This window comes from Lemur catta, chromosome 12 (genome assembly GCF_020740605.2).
Source record: "Lemur catta isolate mLemCat1 chromosome 12, mLemCat1.pri, whole genome shotgun sequence".
NCBI classification, from domain to species: Eukaryota; Metazoa; Chordata; class Mammalia; order Primates; family Lemuridae; genus Lemur; species Lemur catta.
In genome coordinates this window covers 51,167,433-51,190,234 of record NC_059139.1, presented here as the reverse complement: position 1 = coordinate 51,190,234, position 22,802 = coordinate 51,167,433, and the positions used below count along the sequence as shown (strand labels likewise).

At 39.5% G+C, this 22,802-nt stretch overlaps 2 protein-coding genes across 6 annotated transcripts in view; both read right to left on the bottom strand.

Annotated features, from left to right (window-relative positions):
* The window catches only part of CMYA5 (cardiomyopathy associated 5), an 87,988-nt gene extending 73,181 nt beyond the window's left edge, over positions 1-14,807 (bottom strand). Inside the window, exon 1 of the mRNA XM_045566096.1 lies at positions 14,574-14,807. Within this exon, the coding sequence (XP_045422052.1) occupies positions 14,574-14,719 (146 nt within the window). The 5' untranslated portion in view covers positions 14,720-14,807. The remainder of the gene's footprint in view (positions 1-14,573) is intronic.
* A 3,336-nt stretch (positions 14,808-18,143) lies between these two features.
* Positions 18,144-22,802, bottom strand: part of TENT2 (terminal nucleotidyltransferase 2) — a 62,499-nt gene continuing 57,840 nt past the window's right edge. For all 5 annotated transcript variants that reach the window (XM_045566094.1, XM_045566093.1, XM_045566092.1 and 2 more), the window contains exons 15-16: positions 21,073-21,152; positions 18,144-19,576 (exon numbers count right to left, since the gene is read on the bottom strand). In XM_045566094.1, the coding sequence (XP_045422050.1) occupies positions 19,502-19,576; positions 21,073-21,152 (155 nt within the window). In that variant the 3' untranslated portion in view covers positions 18,144-19,501. The remainder of the gene's footprint in view (positions 19,577-21,072; positions 21,153-22,802) is intronic.

Genomic DNA, 22,802 nt, shown 5'->3' with positions numbered 1-22,802 from the left:
TAGGCCCTTTTGCCCCTTCTACCATGTGAGGGCTCAGCAAGAAGGCACAAGCTCTGATCTTGGACTAGCCAGACTCCAGAACTCTGAGAAATAAATTTCTGTTCTTTATAAATTATCCAGTCTCAGACATTTTGTTATAGCAGTATAGACAGACTAAGACACCGTGTGTGCTTGAGCAAATTATTTCCCCTTCCTTTCCTGAGCTTGAAAGTTGTCACCAGTTAAACGACTAATATCTACTTCATAAGGCAGCTATGTTGAAATGATACATGTAAAATACCTTGTACAATACTTGACAAATGACAAATGTTCCATATGTTTGTTCTCTTCCTTTTCCTTCCCAACATTGAATTAACCTTGGGAAATCCAAACTCTGAAGTTCTACAAACCCACTTTATTAATAAGCCTATAATTAGGGCAGAGGCACCTCTTTAACAATGATTTCCTCAGGAAAGTGTAACCAAGCAAAATTGATGTGTTTTCTAATTATTTTTCCCTGTATCACCCCTTCACTATTCATCCACTTAGTCAACATCTAGGAGTCTGTATTATGAGTTCCAAAGACAAGTTACACACAGTTCATAAACAAATAGAAAGGAAAAGTAAATCCTTTTTAGTGCCAGACCATTCATAAAGTTCTGCTGAAAGAGCTGTTCCAATTATACATCTCAGTGGCTGCAGGTACCTCCTCCCTGGCCCTATTCTGGGTCAAAGCTGACAATTATTGCAGTGGGGCTTTAGGACTAATGTATTTTAATGTGACCCTGAAATGTATTTCAAATACTAAGAAAACCTTAACATTTTCTGACAACCCGAACCAATGAAATTAGAGAAAAGACACTAGTGAGGGAGGTACAGTGCAGATTGGAGTTCACTCCTGGTTTTGATTTAAAATTAAAGCAAAAAGCAAGAAGTTATTTTTGCATATGGGACTGTCCCTCCACTAAGGGTGCAGGGTGAGGAGTGGTGGCTGGGGAACAGCCTTGTTAGAGATGACAATAAGAACCCAAGACCCGCTCAAGTCAGGGGTGCTGGTAGATTCTACTGAGGGGAGAGGAAACTGGCACTCATCCATGCCCTGCTCTGTGCCAGGGACATGTGATGTCCTCCTGCCTTCCTATTCTCATTTACCCCCACGTGCACCTGTGAAGCAGGTGGTAGCACCTACGTCTTTCAGAGTCTGAGGCTCAAAGTCGTCAGGTGGGTCTCAACAGTATAGTTTGGAGAACTGCTAGGATGAGATCTTTCAAGACTCCAGGAGAGATTCAAAGAAAGTCCGGGACTCTAATTCTTGAGATCAAACTGAGCTCGATCAAGACCTTTTCAATACCAGCTCCTGGGTAGTATATGCTAAAGTTGGTATTAGGTCATTGCAGGTCTCTGTTCAAGCCTGTAACTCTGCGTTCAATAGAGTTGAAAATACTTGCAGGGTGTATGGGAGGGAAAGATAAGTTCTTTCAGATCTAAAGCATGTTTTTAAAATTTTTTCTGGTGGCATGTTGTGGTGATCAAGGACTAATGGTAGCTTTGGGTTTCAGTATTGGGGCTACTGATGTCCAGAAGTTCCTGATTGTGGGAAATAAAGCATTTCTGGACATGTAGGGCATGACTCCACTTTCAGAGGGTTCTTTTGGCTAGTCCTGAGGAAGGACAAGTAAGTATACAGACAAGGTCTGTAGGAGAAAGATTTTAAAAGTTGTTAGAAATGTTAAGAAGGGGTTAAGACATTCTTGATGGTAAGGAACAAACTCCCTCAAGTTGCTTAGAGGGGATTTATTTTAAGGAAATAGAGATTTTTCTTAGAATCCAGGGGCCAGAGGTGTGTCCAGGCCTCACAGGGAAGGGGAAACAGGAAAACTGTCAGGAATCAAGGGAGCTCTCTCCCTGATGTGTCAGTGTGGCTTTGGTCTGTCTCTCCTCCCTGCAAGTATCCTCTCTCTCTCCTAAACATGGCTATCCCCAGATGGCACCCTTAGTTCCAGAGTCTACAGAATTGTCTTGGACTTAATTAGTTTTTCATTGTAACAGAAAATTATTTCCCAAGAAAATTAAGAGATAAACCAAAAATAAAGGCAGACATTCCTGGCTTTTGGTTTCTTTTCTTTTCTTTCTTTCTTTCTTTTTTTTTTTTTTTTTTGAGATGGAGTCTTGCTCCGTCACCTGGGCTAGAGTGCTGTGGCATCAGCCTAGCTCACAGCAACCTCAGACTCCTGGGCTCAAGTGATCCTCCTGCCTCAGCCTCCTGAGTAACTGGGGTTATAGTTGTGTGCCACCACACCCAGCTAATTTTTTTCTATTTCTATTTTTAGTAGAAACAGGGGTCTCACTCTTGTTCAGGCTGGACTCAAACTCCTGACTTCAAGGGATCCTCCCACCTTGGCCTCCCAGAGTGCTAGGATTACAGGCCTGAGCCACCTCGCCCAACCCATTCTCGGCTTTTGGAAAAGGTGTTTTATAGCTTTTCCCTCTTCTAATCTCTATATTCCAGAAAATGAAAAGAAAGAGGTAGGAAAAGCAATACAACCTTCCCTCTGGTTGTTGTTGGCATGACTTGCTTTGACGAAGGATGGAGCCTCTGCTGGGTGATGGGATCAGTTCAAACAGCTTTCAGACCCTTGGACAATAGGATACCTTCACAGAATTCCAAGCCAGAGGCATTCTTTGTAGGTGCTCTATATTGGCTGGAGATTTTAAGGTTTTAGAAACACCCTTGAGTGTGATCCAGCATTCAGACCCTGGTGGGGGTCCTGTCCTCTATGTATTGGGTCACCTCCCCGCCCACCTTCTATACTCCGGGCTCCCTGCCTTGATAGTTTGTTTTTATTTAGCATTAAATGCCCTTTTTTCCCCGAGTACCATCTCAGACACCAAATTATGCTCAGCAATTTTATCTAACGTTCTCCTTTACATTTCAGACAGTTTACAGATGTACCTTTAGAATATTTTTTGACCAATAGAAAAATGAACTATTTAATAATTTTCAAACATAAAACCAATACTCTATTAAAAAATATTGCTGAAAATATCAAAATTAAGTTGAATAGATCTTCAAGAACTTGAGATCTGTTCCCCAAACTACTCTCTTCTAAAGCTAACTGAATAGAATCTGTGTTGCCATTTCCAAGTTACCAGAGAAGAGAATCTGACACTACTTGAGTCTCCCCTTGGCCTGAGTTGGTGCACCATTCTCCAAAGGAGGACTGGCCTGGGTATATAGACTAAATGGATTAGAAGGAACTAACTTTCTGATAATAGCAAACAGTGAAGGGATTTCAAAAGAGCTTTGAAACTCCAAAGCAGAGATACAAAGGTATGTAGGACAGGTCATATTAAGACCAAAGTTAAAGATTTGCTTGTTTTTATTGTAAATGGAAAGTCTGTGCTAGAATAAACAGTGAATAGTCAGATTCAGCTGATATTTAATGGAAAACCTACTTCAACCTCATATGGTTGTATCTGTTCACTGCTCTATGTTGTATTTGCAATTAAATTTCTTAAGAAAATATTAACATGTTCCATAAATATTAACTAGTTCCATTAATTTCTTCTATTTTTAAATAAAGTGCTGTGTACCCGTAGAAAAAACAAAATCTACTGCATCTGTGTTAAATGATCTGAGGATCAGGGAACAAAAGCTGAAGAAAGCGTAGCCTAGTGCCCTGTGCTGATCTGGTAGACGTCTGATATCCTTTTTGACAGTCCGGCAACTGATCTTCTTCCCATTTGGCAAATTCCCCACCTTGGGGGTCCTGGGGAGCCAGAGGTGACAATGCAGATACTCTCCTAACGATGACCTTCACACGTGTTCCAGACTGACTGGGGAGAGACTGACGAAAGAAATAGACGGCGGAGCTCCTTGTTCTGTCTGGGTTGCAGCTGCTGCAGTACTGAGCACGTTACATATTGCGACATCTACGGCCCCGTATCACAGCAACAGTTTCCTCACCAAACAACTTAAAAAAAATCAGCTTTTATGTGGTATAATTCACATATTATACAATTCACCCATTTAAAGTGTACTATTCAATGGGTTTTCACAGAGTTTGCAACCACCAGCACAATTTTAGAACACTTTCTTCACCCCAAAAAGAAATTCCACACTCCTTAAGTATCACCTCCCAATGCCCTGCACATGTCCCTCCCAGCTCTAGGCAACCACTAATCTGCTTCCTATCTCTATGGATGTGCCTATTCTAGACTTTTCATATAAATGGAACCGTACAATATGTGGTCCTTTTTGTCTGGCTTATTTCACTTAGCCTAATGTCTTCAAGGTTCATCTATGTTGTAGCATGTATCAGCACTTCATTCCTTTTTATGGCCAAATAATATTCTATTATATGAATATACCACATTATCTATTCATTAGTTTACAAACATTGGAGTTGTTTCCATTTTTTGGCTATTAATATTGTGAATAATGTTGCCGTGAACATTCATGTACAAGTTTTTATGTGGACACATGTGTTTGTTTCTCCTGGGTATATACCTAGGAGTGGGATTGCTGGATCATATGGTAACTATGTTTAACTGTTCAAGGAACTGCCAGACTATTTTCTAAAGTGGTTGCACCATTTTATATTCCCATCAGCACTGTATGATAATTCTTATTTTTCTATATCCTCAACACTTTTTATTATTCTTTTTAATTATTGCCATCCTAGAAAGTATGAAGTGGCATCTGATGGTTTTAATTTGCATTTCTCTGATGGCTAATGAGGTTGACCATCTTTTCACGTGCTCATTGGATATTTGTATGTTTTCTGTGGAGAACTGTCTATTCAGATCCTTTGCCCACTTTTAAATTGGGTTATTTGTCTTTTTATAATTTAGTTGTAATGATTCATCAGACCAATTTTGAGGCATGGTTTCTGGAGCTGTTCCTGGATTTTAAAGACTAGTTATCCACCCTTCCCATGATTCTATGAGCCACCAAGTCATTTTCTGCTTAAACTGATCACAGTTAGCTTCTATTGCAACTCAAAATCCTAATTGACGAAGATTCTGAAACCTAAAGCAGCACCCCTCACCTACAGAAAACAACTTACATAAGGCTCCTTTTCTGGCAAACTGAAACCTGTTCCGTGGCAGTGTTGCTACTAAAGTCTGGGTGTCTGAATTCATGATTCTAAACTATTAAACTATGCAAACTCAGTCTAAAGAAACTTGTGGGATTGACAAGTGAAAACTGACAGGTTGAGCAGCAAGTAAGAACTGGAACAGAAATAAGTAGAAAGAAAATTCTAAGAAATGTGTTGCCACTCCTTGCCATTTTCCATTAAGAGGAAACAGACTACTGATTCCAGTAAGTTATTCAGATGATGAGGCCTGATTTTTCTGATGCCAGCAGTCCTCTCTCTGCCTTGGACCTGCAGCCACAGTGGCTGCCTCTCCCTGCCCACATAGGCTGGTGTCCAGGAACCGAATTTTCTTCCAAGGAGTCAAGTATGGAAATGAAGTAGGGGTCCTGATTCTATCAGATGATTCAACCACACATTTGGTTATCAGGCTTCAGTTTATATGTCAACACTACTTACTTTATATATGCCCCCCTCCCCTTTCTATAGTCCGGATTCTCTAAGGAGTTGGGGAGAATGTCACTCCCCTGGGAGTTATTAGTGACTGAGGCCCAGGGTTTGGGGCCAGCTGTTTTCTGCAGTTTCCTGGGTGATGCCCTAGGCTTTCCTCAGTGAGCAGATAGACCGAGAAGACCCAACTGTAGCACTCAGTCTGCTTTGTCTGCCCTCTCACTCCTCTTGTAAGCACCCACTTTCCACTTTTCCCTTTCTAGGGCCCTCTTCTCCCAGAAGAGTATTCTAGATCACGTATTTGGAAGGATCTGTTCAAAAGCAAATCCGATCTAAAGCAGATGGGTTTAAATAGGTTTAAACTATTAGTCCTCTCAAAGATATCTGTATTTCTTTAAGTTATTAATCTCTCCCTATTGACTTAGTTTTGCTGGATTCAATGACTAATTCTCAGTTTTCATTCTCTGTTCCCTTTATTAGTTTGGCACCTAGGAGATAGATGATTTGTTAAGAGGGCGATGATAGGAATGGTGTTAAGAGAGAAGGAGCTGAGATCCTGGGGGTGAAAAGTTTTGGTGAAATCCAAGCACTTATTCATTCAACAACCATTTCTTAAGCACCTACTGTATACCAAACACTGTGTTCTAGCTGTTAGCAATGCAGGAGATAAGCAGCAAGGCCCCTCCGCTCATGGAGTTTACTCTCAGTGGTGGCAATAAACAATAAATAAACCAAAAAATACAATTTCAGACAGTGATGGGTGCAATGAAGAGCAATGTGAAATCGTGTATATTGTGATGGTAACAGGCAGGAAAGGAGTGAACTAAGCCCATTAGGCAGGGTGGTTGAGGAAGGCCTTTTTAGGAAAGTGACATTTGCACTGCAACCTGAACGGTGGATTTGGGGGAGAAACAGACAGGGAGAGGAGACAGTGAGCACAAAGACCAGATGCAGGAACAGGCTTAGCCAGCTGGCTGGAGTGTAGGGAACACAGAGCCACAGGAGATAAGCTGAGAGAGGTAAGCAGGAGCCAGGTCAGGGTGGCCTTGAAGGCCGTGGTAAAGACTTGGGGAAGCATCTTGCCCCAAATCACACAGCCAGTAAGTGGCAGAACCAGGATGATAATCCAGGTCTTTTCCATCCTATCAGGTGGGCTTTTTAAAAATGCAATATAACCTGGCTTATGCCCAAAATGGTGCTGGATGAAAAGGGGATTTGAAGCCCTTAGTGGAGATCCCAAAACTCTAAGAAGAGCCAAAGACATTATCTCACTTCCTTCTCCTCATGGTTCTTGGGTGGGGAGGAACCTGGATATAAAAACTTCAAAGTTCGCTACCCCAAAACTAATATAAATTCTGTCTTTTAAACAGAGGATCTGAATTTTTTACATATTATGGTAAATACCTACGGAAGGTTTATCAGTTGATCCCAAACAGCATATAAGGAAGTTATTTTGGTGTTACTATCTTTGGCCTTATGAAAATGCAATCACACTGGATTGCCTAATGTCTATTTTTAAACATAAGATCTACATTAGCAAACTTAATATAGCTAAAGTGCTGGTCAAGATTAGCTACTATGTAGATTTTCTGCATCTTTTATGCTTTTGCTTTTTAAAAAGTTTGAAGTAAATTGAAATAATTATTTTAAAATAGTAAAATTATACTCAAATAAAAAAGAAAGAAATTGGCTAATAAAGAACAGATGTGTGAAGCTGGGCACGTTAGTGTGTGCCTGTAGTCCCAGCTACTGGGGAGACTGAGGCAGGAGGACCCCTTGAGCCCAGGAGTTGGTGGCTGCAGTAAGCTACAATGGTGCCACTGCACTCCAACCTGGGCTACAGAGTGAGACCCTGTCCCTAAAAAAAAAAAAAAAAAGAAAAGAAAAAAGAACCAGATGTGTGCATTTTATATATGTTATATTATATCATCTTGAGATAAAAACTGAACTCATGAGCATTCCTGCACTGGCTCTGCCATTAGACTGGGGTTAGAATCCTAACTAGCGCACTTACCAGCTTTTTGAAATTAGGTAAATTACTCAATGTCACTAAGCCTGCATTTTTCTTGTCCATAAAATGAGGATGAAAACAATGCCTATGCCATAGAGCTATTGTAAAAATAACTCCCTGGGTGGGTAGGGAACCTGTGGCCTCAAGGCCACATGTGGCCCTCCAGGTCCCCAAGTGCAGCCCCTTGACCAAATCCAAACTTCACAGAACAAATCCCTTTATTCTGTAAAATCTGGATTCACTCAAAGATCCAGAAGGCAGAAGGCCACTGTTCCCTGAGTAAGTGTTGGTTTCCTTTTCTTCTCTGAGCTTCTGTTTATTCATTCATCAGAAGCATAAGAGACTCAGGGACATGATACCTAAGGTCCCTTCTAGGTAAGTGTTAGCAGCAGCCAGGCTCTCCTGCTGGACTCCCACCACACGACAGTGAAGCCAGTTGCTGTAGGTAGATGGAGAAAGACTAACAAGAAGGACCCAGAGACTGACAGAAAACTCTAAGGAGAATGAATTAGGAGGCTTCAGGGACTGGGGCTTGAAGGGCCAGGGTCCTAGTAGACCCCTACCTCAGCTCCTAGGACCAATTCATTTTACCAATGTATTGCTTTAACTAATTACTTGTGAGATTATTTGTTAATGTCTTCCCTCCCCAGAGGCTAACTCTGAAGATTACGACCTTTACCTATTTGGTTCACGCTGAGGTTACATTGCCTAGCACACAGTAGTGTTGCCTAGCTACATAATAATGTTGAATGAATAAGCCTATTTTCTTACAATAGATACATTCCTTTACATGGAAAAAGTTGTTTATTTACAATCAATAATTTTAAGTGCCTTAGTGAAATCAGCCATTATGAGGAAATCTGTGGTAAATGTAACTTTCTTTTTAAATATTTTTCTAATTGATAAAAATTGTATATATTCATGGTGTACAACAGTGAATGTAAATTTCTCTTTAGCATGTGGATTTTTCTTTAAGAGAAGCATACTCAACTGAAGAAAACATAGTAACAGCTCCATGAGAGGGCTTTGAGCATTTAGAGTTTGGTCGTCTGAATAGTAGCATCAATTAATCTTCCCACATATCTTGGACATAGCAGATTAGGATGTGAAATTTTGGAATTGAATCTACTCCAGTTACCTTAATACAGGACTTTTCTCTAGGCAAAATGCAAAGCCTATTCTTATCCTTCCATCTATGATCTGGCTCAAGGGTCAGTGTAGGGGCAGCATTCTGACAAGTCACAGAAAGTGGGGATGGTGACCGCAGACATCTTAATTGAACAATCCTTCAGTACTTATCACTGTCCCCTCCAAGCTACTGTATTTCTAGAGTCACTGGGCATTGTCAATCCCTGGTAATGAATGGTCAACAACCAATGAAATCTCACCTGACCTAACTAACAGGTTTAACATCCCAATTAAATCTGCTTCTTGAAGAAGTCTGGATGACTTGACATTTACTCACTCACTCATTCATTCATTCATTTATTCACATAATTCACTTATTCATTCAACAAATATTCTCAACCCTGGAAAATCCTGATTCCAGATGATAAAAATAAAGCTTAGACAGAGCAGCAATTAGTAGCACAAGAACTGGAACCAGGAACTAAAGGAATGCCTAACCACAACTTGTACCTGAAATACCTTTCTGCCCAGCTGCAGTGTCACTCTACAAAGTCTAAATCCCATTTTAGGAAAAAGGTCTTTTCCCTGTTCCTTTGTTAATATCCTTAGTGCACTGCTCAAGACATTATATTGGAGTTAACTGCTTCCCCTCGCCAGACTGTGAGCTTCTTGAGAGAAACAACTGCCATCCAGTCATCTTTATGTGCCTGGTGTCTAACACAGGGCCTGGGATACAGAGCAGTTCTCTGGATTCCAATGAAGCTAACAGATTTCTAGGTATTATCAGGCCTGCGTTGTCCAATATGGTAGCCACTAGCCACATGTGGTTAGGTAGGGTTAGCTGATACGTGCTAAAAGTATACACATCAAATTTCAAAGACCTAGTACAAAATAATGTAAAATACATCAATAATTTTTACACTGATTACATGTGGAAGTGATAATACTTTGGATAATGGGTTAAATAAAATAATTATTAATTACAACTGTTCCTTTTTACTTTTTTTTAATGTGGCTACTAGAAAATTTTAAATTACATATGTGGCTCACATTATATTTCTATTGGATAATGCTGGACTAAATCAAAGATCATTTTCATGTACAAACCACATCCAGTTTCTTGTACCTGATTCTCTAAGTTTTCTTGGTAGGAAGGGGAATTTGGTTATAATGTCTGAATGGAGTCGAGGCTTTCATTTAAACCTGTGCTCAGAATATACAGGGAATACGAGATTTCTTTCTTTCTTTTTTTTTTTTGGTAAAATTCTATCAGTCAGATGTCCTACCTCTTAGTAGGTTTGCTGTTTTAAAGAAAAAAATAAATAATCCCAACTCTTGCTGTATTCCTGTGTGTTGAGTCAAAGTCTTAACAAGGGCATGTACTCCCCATGCATCCAACACTTAAATAGCTCTTCAATTTCTGGCTTCAAGTGCCCCTGTTTTATCTACTCTCCTCCCTCAGCCTCTGGCATCCCGAGCACTCACCCCTCCCATGCCCAACTCTTTCCACTGACCTCAGAAGAGGGCTGGCTCAAATAACACACTTGTCAAAACACCTAGGTAAGCACATCGGTGGGAGACACCATATAAATAGATATATGGACACAGAGTGCTCCGTACTGATAACAAAAACCATTTACAAACTCCCTTCACCTTCCAAAAGGTTTGTTCCCTACAATGATTAGTTAAATGTGAATGTCACCCACAATTTTAATTCTGTCAGCTTAAACAGACTTATATTTTATATAGGCACTGGCAAAGCTGCAATGGAAGGTGATTTTTGAGTTTTGGGTACTGCTGTGGCCAAAATCCTCTGAGCTTAAAGAAAGAAATTAAAATTGACCAAAAGAGGATGATCCAAAATAAAAATGCTGAAACGTTTCTCAGGGATCTGCGGGAAAGGCTGAAAGAGCCGGGCTTTTTTGGTCTACAGTCAGAAAAATACAAAAGTAACAAGTTCTATTTACATAACATATCTCTCTCCTGCAGGAAACCAGGAGTTTGAAACATTCAGCACAGTGCTTGGCACATGGTAAGTGTTCAGAAAAATATTATTGCAGTTAAATGAAAATATGAATGTATGGGTGCTTATTACTTAAACTAATACTGCAATCGCCATATTTTTCTTGTTTTTATCTTTAAATACTGACTGGTATAGTAGACATGGCTTCCTGTTTACTCAGAATAAAATTCGAAGTCCTTACCATGGCCTACAAAGGCCATGATCTGCAACTCACCTATCTCGAAAACTCAGCTCTGACCACTATCTCGTTTGTTCGCTCTGCACCAGCAACCTGACCTCCTTGTGCTCCTCAGATAGGCCACACATTCCTGCCTCTGTGCCTTGCACATGCCCTTCCCTTCGCCTAGAACATTCATTCCTTCAGTCTCTGCTTAAGTGTCACCTCATCAGAGAGGCTTTCTTCACCACCCTATCTAAAATAGCAAATCATTCTATTCCGTTGTATTTGTCCTCATATAACTTATTTCCTCCTGACATATTATATATTTGTTTTGTCTCCCAAAACTGGAAAATCAGTTTTAGGAGGGCAGAGACTTTGTTTTGTTCACTGCTATATCCCTCGTGCCTAGGAAGTGCCTGGCACAGGAGTGCAATAAATATCTGTTGAATGACTAAATTAATGAACATTAGATTGGAGTCCAGACACCTGGGGTCTACTTCTAATTCTACTGCTAAATAGTTGTGTGACTTTCAACAAATGTCCCCTAACAGTTTCTGAATGTGTTAAAGGATTGGTTGGGGACAGATGTTTCTGTTAAAGGATGGTTGGGAATAGATGTTTCCAGAAGCCTCTCCCAGTTCCAAAATCCTGTGGGTTTTATAGATCGTGCTCTTGTATAAGGTTTTAACAACAATAAACCTTTTTTGACAGCCACAAACTACAAGCCCTCTGGGGCATTTAATTATGATTCAAAACCCTGCTCCAATGGTGAAGCCTTTTCCAACCCTTCCAGGTAGTATGGATCCCAGGACCTTCTCCCCACTTCGAGGTGCTTCATGCAGATCTTTTCTTCCTTAAAGCTCCTCTAATAGCTAATGACATAATTATGTTTTTCTCTTTCTCCACCTAGAATATGAACACCTTCAAGTCAGTAACAGATTCTTGGTAATTTTTGTGTCCCCAGCACCTTGCATGGTCCGTGGTGGATAGTAGGCACTTCATGAATGTTTAGTGAATGAATGAATGAATAGAGGTAAGCCAAAATGGAATAGGATCATTACTCATATTGAAAACTGAGACCATCACTCTCCCCTCGTTGATGAATGGTGGGCACAAGGTAGAGCTTTGCTGCTGATAATAATTCATCTGGAAGAATATAAGAAACTAAAACTTATTGGGAACCTACTAAGAGCCAAGCAGTCCTACACATGTTCATTTATTCAATCCTTATGACAACCTTATGAATTAGGAATTATTACTAATATTTTACAGAGGAGAATATTGGGCTCAAAGAAGATGGAATTTGCTCATGATAGAACAGCTAATAGGATTCATATCCAGACTTCTTGATGCCATATGCCACATTCATATCACTGAATGATATTTCAGAATAGTGTTCTCAGACCCAACATAAGTACTGGTACATGTACATGATGAGCTTTCCTGCACTATAAAAGTATTGGAGTACACAGACCTAGGCTCATACCTTGGTTCTCACATTTATTTACCTTATAACCTCAGAAAATTATATGAAGCCTCAGTTTCTTCATCTGTAACCAAACAATTACCTCAGAGCATTCCTGAGAGGATTTAAAATGAGACAACATGTAAGCACTTAATTGTTTGTATGTGGCATAGGATGAGCCACTTTTAACTGTAAAACTTTCAAGGAAGTACCAAGAAGGGGTAAAGAATGATGATACATCATTCTCACCTTTCATCCATTAGAGAATGTTCCAAGTTCTCACCTTTAGTCTCAGAAGAAAATAGAACTTTAGGTCATGTTTGTAAACTCATGCACAACAAAGTGGCTGGATTCCTGACAATACTCTGAGGTAGGAGTGATTTGGGGACTTCCATTTCCCCCAGGAGTCCCGCTCCACTAACTCCTCTCAGCGTCTAGCCCCAGCCACCATCCCCTTTCCCACGGCCCCCACCACGGTCCAAACCCTAGGTAGCTCCTTTCTGCTACTGCCTCCCTAACACAAACCCCCAGAAACTTAACTTTCCAATCTGCCTATCACACTAATTTTCTAAGAACACCAGTGTGTCATTCTAAATCCTGTTCAGTTTTACTGACTCCTTGTTACCCATGTCATCAAATCAAAAATAAAAAATTTGATGTTTTTTCAAGGCATCCATCACCTCTTCCTTTTCCCTCACATTTCTATCCGTTCTACTCATTCCGACCTCTTTCCCTGGTGTCCACCGTCTGTAGTCAGAGCAGGCCGAAGTTTACTGCAGATAAATCATATCCTCACCTGAAAGTCTTGACTTTTGTCAAAGGGCAACGCAACCCCAAAGTGGTGCTTTGAATTGTCAGCTGCTCACATTTCAGTGTAAATGAGTTTTCAGATTCTCTTGGGAGTAAATTTGGTTGGGCAAGGATATGAGCCACTAAGTGTAAAAGATGATAAAGGCTGGGGTTGACAGACTTCCCCTTCTCAAGACTGCCAGGAACCACAGGTCCCCTACTCCCTGTTCCACTTCCCATGTTGCCTTCTGCTCTGCTCTTCCTTTCTGCAGCCCCTGCCGCTACTTCAGGGCAGTCCCAGCTCTACACTCTCTCTTCTGACTTCCATGGTACCCACGGTCTGTCCTTCCCTCCACTTTTAATTTATTTAGCATCCAGTCTTATACTCCCCATATTTCTTTCTGACTTTTTGCACAAAGTCCTTGAGGGCAGAGACCGTGCCTGCTTCCTACTTGGTAGTTGCCTGGTAAACATGTGATGGATATTCAAGACTCATCTGACTGACTGTCCACCCTAATCAATGCCACTCTGTGGGCTACTTCTTCAACCTCAGCTCTGCTAGCTTTGCTTGGGTAAGATGGGCATTCCAAAATGGCACACATCCATCTGTCCCCTTCAAAGACTTTCCACTGATATGAACAGCCTTAGGAAGAGATATCACTGACCGACACGTGTTCAGGAACAAAACAAAAACCCACTCTCAAAGACAACAAGTGAAGGTAGAAGCAAATCTAAAAAAAGAGATGATTCCTGCTCTTCTCATTTTAGGGCCATCTTAAAGGAAGGTAGGGAGGGTGAGAGATCAAAGGATGGGAGACTCATCTTTTTACATAGTATTATTCAATTGCATTCACATTCACTGAAACATTGATATTTGGGACCATGAAAAAAGAAACAGGATTTTAAGTACAGGGGTCACTGAAACTCATGCTTCTTGAAACTCATGTTCTTCTCCAAAGAACTTATGGCCTTTTATGCCAAAATAAGGCCCCACTATAGGAACCTAGCGCAGAGCCAGGCCCCCAGGAGACAGCCATTCACTGGAAGGTACCAGAGCGGCCCTCTCTGCCTCCGCTCCACTGCCTTGTCCCCTAGCTCAGGCTCTCAAGATTGTTCCTGTGCCTTGGGCCAGACGTAAGCGCTCCGGCACATTTGTGCAGTTAGGCAGGACCCTAAATTAATCCCCAGGAATAAACAAGAGCAGCAAGTCACAAGGAGCTGGGGGGCAGGGATGATGAGCTTTGCTGCAGGCGGGCCTGTCACTCCAAGCCGACAGCAAGCACCTTCACCTTCAAGTTCTTTAAAAAGGCAGCGCACTCCAGACAAAATGCTTCGCTCGAGGGAAATGAACCCCAGAGGCTGAAAAGCTAAAGCAAAGCAGAGAGGGCGCGGCTGGCTGTCCCGCGGAGCACCTGCCCGCGGCAGCACTTCCAGGCCCCGCGCGGCGCCGGGCCGAGGGCTCGCGCTACCTGGCGTCCGGCTCCTCCTCCGACTCCGCCGCCGTCTCGTCCTCCTCGCCCTCCGACTCCTCGGTCTCCAGCCCCCGAATCGCCTCCTCGTCCCCGTCGGAGCCGAGGAAGCTCTCGGTGGCGTGGCTGCCGTCGCTGCTCGCCATCGCGCCTGTCCCGGGCCGGAGCCGAGCCGAGCCGCCCGCGCCGCGCCTGGTGTTCTCCCTCCGACTGCTCCGGCCCGGCCCTGCCTCCCCTGCGGACGGCTCGGCTTCCCACGCCCCGGGCTGGCGACCGCGGCGACTTTAAATAGCAGGCGTCAAAATGTTTCGCCACCCGCCTTCTGGGGCCCGGGCTCGGCTTCTCCTCTCCGCGCGCCTGCCAACTGCCCCAGCCCCCTCCCGCCCCAGTTCTGGCAGATCCCCGGCGGGCCTTCTGGGCGACTGGGGAGCACTCCAAGGGGCGCGGGCTTCGGCTGCACCATGCGATTCAAAGGGGGAAAGGCACCCTAGCCCCGCGGTCTTTCCTCGGGAGTGAGTGTAGCAGGTTTTATGTTTTGAGCTTAACTACTCGATGGGCCTTTTACCCCAACCAAACAACTACGTCCTGAGCAGACCACTTACTAGTATCAGGCAGTCAGAAGAGCTCACTTTCATTACCTGGTCAGTTCTGCGGTGCTACCTGTAGTAGGTTTTACTGTAGTGCCTGTTTCTTAGATGAGGAAACTGAGGCTCAGAACTCCAGTAAGCTTGCTCAAGGTCTCACTGCTAGCAAAGCCACCCAATGGGAAACAAAGCTAGGTCTGCCCTATTCAAAAGCCCAATTTTGAAACACCTCAGCATTGGCTCCCTTTGTATTTGCAAGTCAATAAATGGTGTATTCTCTTCCTCAGAGGCCCCTGATTGTTCAGCCAGGAAACTTTATCTCCACTCATCTTAAACTTTAAGGAGGAACAGTTTTCCCCACATTAGCCAAAGGCTACATTTTGTCTGAAACTTGGCCCAAAGCCCCCAGACTTTCCCTGGATGTATCAAACCGGTGCCTAAAACCCCTCAATGACTTCCCATTGCTAAGGCGGATACCCTTAGGAAGGTAAGTGTTGCCTAGCAAGTCACGTTTTACCCATCTTGTGTCTTTGAGTTAGGAGTTCCCAACATTGTATCAAATTACTCCACTGTGTCTCTATTTACACAATTCCTTCTGCCTGAAAGGTTCTTCCCATCTTTATTTACCTGGCTCCCCATCATTCAAGATGACCAACCTCCTCTGAAATCCCCAGGCTAAACTCAAGTACCCCTCTTCTAGGTTCCCACATCATCCTATATTCAAACCGTGTTTGTATCTTTTTCCTCAGTAGACTCTGTAAATTTATTACTCATCTTTGTCCCACCATCCCCATCCCTTACAAGCCTATAAACTAGCAAAGTACCTAGCATGTAGCAGCTGCTTACAATGAAAGCTCCCTGAAGCACCAGACCTGATGAGTACATACAAGTCAAGGTATCTTTACAATACATAAAGATCTTCATTTCATGAGAATGATTTTATGGCTAGAACAGTGAACTTTATTTTTAATCACATACAGCACATCCTATTCACAGAGTTGTTAAGTATGATGAATGTAGATTGGGTATTATTCGCCAGTTACACTAGCTTGTAGGCATGGGTCTACAGGCAGCAAACTGTAGATAGTTCAGACAGTACAGAAGCATCAGCTAGTCGGGCACAAGAAGTGAAAACAGCAGAGTCCAGCCTTCCAGGGTACACTAAACCAGGTTTAACATCAGCAATATTTATTCTCTTAACACCAGCTAGGCTTTTTCCATTAATAATCCCAAATGACCTTGCCCACATAGGACAAAAAGAATTCAATCACAGCTATGGGAAATCTGTTAAACACTAATCAAAACTATAGGTAGCCATTCTATATTTCTTCCATTTAACTAAAAATTTCTTAGGAACACTAAAGTCTACAAGATTATTTGCAAAAATCCTAGTTTGAATCAATACAAAATTTGTAACTGTAGCATAGATTGCACATTTTTGAAACTAACACAACTTTGAGTAACAACATATGCAAATACAGGTGGCCCTCTGTATCTGTGGGTTCTGAATCTATGGATTCAATCAACGAAGGATGGAAAATACTCAAGAGGGGGGTTCTTGCATCTATACATGTATAGACTTGTTTTCTTGTCATTATCCCCTAAACAATACAGTGTAACAACTATTTACATAGCATTTACACTGTATTAGGTATAAGTAACCTAGAGATGATTTAAAGTATATGGCAGTATACTTTAAACGCAAATACTATACCATTTTATATAAGGGACTGAACATCTGTGGATTTTGGTATCTGCAGGGAAGGGGGTTGGGAGTCTCCTAGAACCAATCCCCCATGTATACCAAGGGACAACTGTATATAGAAATGGGCCAGACATGGGGGCTCACACCTGGATCCCTTGAGCCCAGGAGTTTGAGACTAGCCTGGGCAACAAGCGAGACTCTATTTCTACAAAAATAATTTTAAAAATTAGCCGGGTGTGGTGCAACATGCCTGTAACACTGTACTCCAGCCTGAGACACAGAGCCAGAAAGCAAAATCCAAGAAAGGAAAGAAAGAAAGAGAGGGAGGGAGGGAGGAGCGGGGAGAGAGAGAAGGAAGGGAGGGAGGGAGGGAAGAAAAGAGAAGAGAAGAGAAGAGAAGAGAAGAGAAGAGAAGAGAAGAGAAGAGAAGAGAAGAGAAGAGAAGAGAGAGAAGAGAGAGAGGGGAGGGGAGGGGAGAGGGAAGGGAAGGGAGAGAGAAGGAAAAGAAAAAGATCAACACAAATAGAAAATAAAGAATTTAGAATTCACCACACAAATAAGTAATTGAGATTGAAAATAAATGTCTAAAAAATTTTTCATATGTTAACAGCCCACTTATCTGACATATATGGCCCTTCATAAGGTGCATAATTTTAGGCTTCAGTCTACTGATTTAGAATTGAATCTAAATTTAAGTTTAGTAACTTCTTGATCTATTTGTTACAGTAAAACAGCTTAAAAGAAGCAGTAGCAAGGGTGGATCACTGAAAGCTGAGAAAACAGTGGCAGTGAAGGAGTCTCTGGGGCTTTATTGGGAAATGTCCTAATACTACAGTGGCAGAGTGCCCTACACACTTACCCATCCCTGAGAGTTGCACAGCATTACTGAATAGTTCTATGACTAATGTTTATAACAATTACCCAGAATATTAATTCTACTCAATATATTCTGACAAAGAACTACAGAGTATATAATAAATTTTAAGAAACTTTCTAAGAAAATGAATATAAAAAGCTCAAGTGCATATGTAAATGTGTTACATATCAATAACCTAAAAATTTCAGCTATGTGGAAAGCTTCATTTCTAATAAGGCCAGAGAAATAAGTATTGATGTAGTTAGCTGGCTTACCCACAATGAACTTGATTCCAAGATTCTCTGTAATCTCTAAATAATCAAGTATAATAATTAGATTTAGTTCAGTTCTAGATAACTACAGCCTCAATCTCATCTCAAAAGTAAAGACTTTCACAGAAAAAAAAAGCACCTCAACAATTTCTGTATATAAACTTTATTCCATTTGACATCATACGAAAATTTAAACAAAGAAGAAAATCAAAATGTGGACCTTTTACAAGTCAAAGAAAAGCAAAAGTTTTAGCATCTGAATTATTCTGCAAAAAAAAAAAACATTAGAGGTATAAACTGTACTACAGCAGGTCTAAAAGAAGTTGTACATAGTCCTTTTGAAAAAGTTAAAACTGTTTTCAAGATTACTTTTTATATTTAAATTTACAGGGACTGAGCAGTTTACAAATATTTACATAAGTCAAAAATAACCTTAACAAACACTGTAGTTTTAGCAGCCACCACTATGTCTTTCATGTGGAAAAGAAATACTAAAAAAGATAATTTTACAAATATTAAGCTTTTATTTATAATAATTTTATTGTGTCTTATCTAAAACATTTTGTAGTGGCTTACTGCCTAAAAATTCCAGTTTAGATTATAATCCTATAATTGTACACAGAAAAAAAATCTGACACTACAAACAGGATATAATCCTAACTCTGACCTTTCAGTTTGTTCACAGGGAAAATAGAGCAGGAATACGGGAAGTAAAGCAAAAGTGCACATTGCACTAAGCTATCAGAAAGCACAGGAGACAATCTATTCAAAATGTCTACACTGAACTGATTCTTTGAAACAATTCACTAACTGCTGTAATAGTTAGTGCTCCTATTACTACAGTGCAAAATGTATTGTTGTTTCAATACAAAATTTAAAGCAATCTCAAGAGTACATCAAAAGCATGGGAAGTATCAATGAAATGCTAATATAAACACACCCAAAGCCTCAGTCTATCCCAGTGAGTCAAGTGAAGACTGAAGGCAATTGTCCAGTATTTCATGATTTTGCAGTGATTTCACTGAAATAAGAGATTTCATTTTGCTTCAAGTAACTGAATAACTGACTTGAATCTTCACTTTACTAGGACAGACTAAGACAACAAACTATCTACTGTAGATTATACTTTAAGCGTGTATGAATTAGATCCTTTCCAAAATTCTACTCGTCACTATAGCATGTGATATAATTAATTGAAGTTATATCAAAAACCTTTTATTTGTTCAGGTAATTTCTCAAAATATATTTATCTGATCTTCTGAAAATTCATGCCATAATACTACTAATCATCAATGTAAACATTTTCAAAAATACAATTTTAAATCAAAGGGTTTTATTAGGAAATGTCATAATAAAATATGCAATCTTTATATAAGTATGTCTTTTTAAAAATAAAACATGAAAACAAGAAGAACAATGAAAAAGAAACCTTAATGGAGGTAAACAAAATGCATTATAATGTAACTATTATTCTTTATTTCTTGGAAGAATTATTAAGAAATAGAGGCCAGTTATCTTTTCAGGATAGCAGTTCTTAAAGGTAGTATACTGTTCAAATCTCGTTTGTTTTTCAACCTGTGCCATGACTGGGAGAGAAAGAAAAATCATTCTTAAAACATAAAATATATGCAGAACAAAAGACTGAGAGAATTTAAAAGAATGTTAACAATGGTTCTCTCTAGGTGATAAAATTTTTGATAATTTTTTTCTTCTTTGAGTTTTTACTTCTCAAGTTTTTAACACAATAAAATCATTGTTTTTGTCATCAGAAATGAAAATGTTATTTAAAAACTCTACACCTGTCTGGTTCCAATTTATTAATAAAGAAATGGGCACATAGGTGGTATAAGAAGATACAATTGACAATATGAACATTTATTCACAGATTAAATAACTTCATCTAAAATAGCAAAGTAATTAAAACAAAACCTTTGGATTTGAGAAGAAATGGGAGGATTATCTGACTGACTGTCCTGCATCTTTACCAGCTTTTTCAATTAAAAATATTACTTATGAAGGAGAGAGTAAACCTATAATTAGGCACTTTATGCCTCTGTAAAAGAGCAGTGAATAGAATTTATAAGGAAAAGAAAAGAAACTGAAATTCCTGTTCACAAGCTAAAAACATAGCTCACTACTTGGTGGCTGCACATTTTTGTATTCCATTCTCACTTCAGTTACTCAATTGACTAAAAGTATTGGTTTTACAGCTAAACAATCCTAATGAAAGCTCACCCATCAATAAGAACAGCAACGCAGCAATGATATTTCTGAGTTCTCAATTTTATCTAACAGACAAAAATACTGCCTCTTGGATATTTTTTTTAAATGAAAAGAAATTCTGCAGGACAAAATTTCAATTCTGGTTGGCAAATTAAGAAAGCCTAATTTGAAGAATAGCTTTTAATGTAATACTTGCATTTTAAATTACCATTAAAATAAAGTCCATTTGCATGTCAGATAATGAAAAAAATATGCCCCTAAAATGATCTTCACAGTTCTCTGATCTTTTTCTTCTGTGAAGTTTTCCCTCCTCTATGTATCATAGTACATATTTCTATCAATGCATTTCTACACTGTATTGTGGAATTCCTTGAAGACAGGGACCATATCTAGCAACACCACTGATGAAATAAATTCATACTATGGACAAACATACAGGTTTTCTAACTTTTCAAAATATAAACAAGGATAAATGGCACTCTAATTCCTGTGACAGTGGGGAATACAGAAGAAAAAGCATGGATAGACATCATCTTCCTTCTAAAACTACAATAAACTCCTCAATATTTTAAGGAAGAAAAAAGTCCATTGGGTTTTATTCATTCATTTTGAGAGTTTAATAAGCTCATTATGAAAATGTTTATTTCCAAGAAAGTCAAAGCAATGTGAATGAAAACAGAGCCAGATCTCTGAAGAAAAAGTTTATCTAAATTCAAGTAATAAATCCCCTATTGTGCTACTTTAATGGCTTCACAACACAGAAACCAGAACTATTCCAACCTACTACATACATATTTTTCCATTTTTAAAGCATGCTAGTCTACTAACATTTTTAGAGTTAATCTGATGCATTGTTTACCTTTAAAAATTGATCCTTGATCATGTCAAACTTCTGCTTTTCATGCACAGCTCTGGCTGTATTTGTTCCATCAAAAGGTTCTGCAATGTTAAATGCACATGTAAAGAAAAACTTATTAAAATGACAGCTTCAGTTTCTTTTATTAGATTCAGCTATATGAAATTGTGAATATGTAACAGTTTTTGGCCTACTCCTTATTAGATTTATGCATATAGAAAAATTTAATATAGGTATGAACTGTCTAATACGGTAGATAGAATTCAGGGGAAAGGATGACTGAAAATGAATGTCATTAGCATAGGTATGTTAAGTTTAAATCATTAAAGTGGATGAAATTTCTGAAAAATTACAGAGCGTCAGGACCTACCCTTAGGGAAATAGAAACGTTAAAGAAAAAAAGTTATCAAAAAGAATAAAGCACTATATCCAAAAGAGGTGGTCAATGTCAAATATCACAGAAGTAATCTTAAATTTAACTTTAATTTAAAAGCTGGTTTGTTCAGCAGGAGAAGGGACAATAACCTTTGAAAGTGGAAGTTCAATACTGTAGAAAATAGTAGACAGTGCAAGGAGATGTGAGTGGATGGTTTCGACAAGGATACAGAAAAATAACCTGTATGAGAAATTTGGCACAGAAAGAAAAACAGAATAGCAAACAAAGAAGAAAACAAAGTTACAGTTTTTATGCGTGTGTGTCTCCAACTTATCTACCTTCCACATCTGCATCCCCATCTCACTTACCCTTCACCCACAAGATAAGAGTCCATATACAGAGATTGAAAGGAAGAAACCAGAAGAGGATAAGGAAACTGAGGATAACAGTGAGTAGAGGAGGATAATTAAAGGTATTAGGAGTGAGATGGGATGACTAAAATAATGCCAGTAGTAGGTAAAAATTACTAGAGATTAAGAATTTTGGCACTAAAAAGAGAAGAAAAAAAATATTTACAAGAGCTAATAGGATCAAGAGTATCTTTCAAGGATAAGAAGACCTATGTATGCCTTAAAACTGAAAGGGAGGGACTGGAGAGACAAAGAATGAAGTTGCTGGAAAGAAGAAAGGTAAATGAGGGGAAAGACCTGGAAAAAGTGTGAAAGAATAGGAAATCCGATAGAGAGGTTAACTTTAGATCTGTCATATATTCTAAGCAGGCCCACAAGTTTAAAAATTCCTTTTGTTTATTTATGTTTTATTGCTGAGAAAGGCTATTTTTAAAAGTTTACTGTCATGATATTGTGGGTTTTTTCTTTAATGGAATAAGGCCATGTGCCAAATTGTATCAGATTGCATCATTCATAGCACTTTGCAATAGTGTTTAATATTCAAAAGAACACAGTAACATAAGTAATATACATCCACTGTGCAATTTATTAGCAAACCAAACACCAAAGCAAGAGATGTAATTTCATATTCACAAACTCTTAAGATGTTGCATATAATCTAAGATCAAAATATCCTAAATCTGATGTTTTCTACAAATCCTGATTCTCTGTTCTTTTTTATCCTCAAGACTTACAAAGGTCTTCAATTTGGCATCTATGAGAACAATTTTGCCTCTTAAAGTCAGTTTCCCACTGACTCAAAGAAAATGTCTCAAAGATACATTCAACTACACGTAAATAAATTTTAGAGAAGAAAGTATGTTCTGATCATATAATTTTTAAAGTAAACAAGTTCTATTCATGAAAATCTAGCTTGCATTAAGTAACAATATTTTAAGTATGAAATA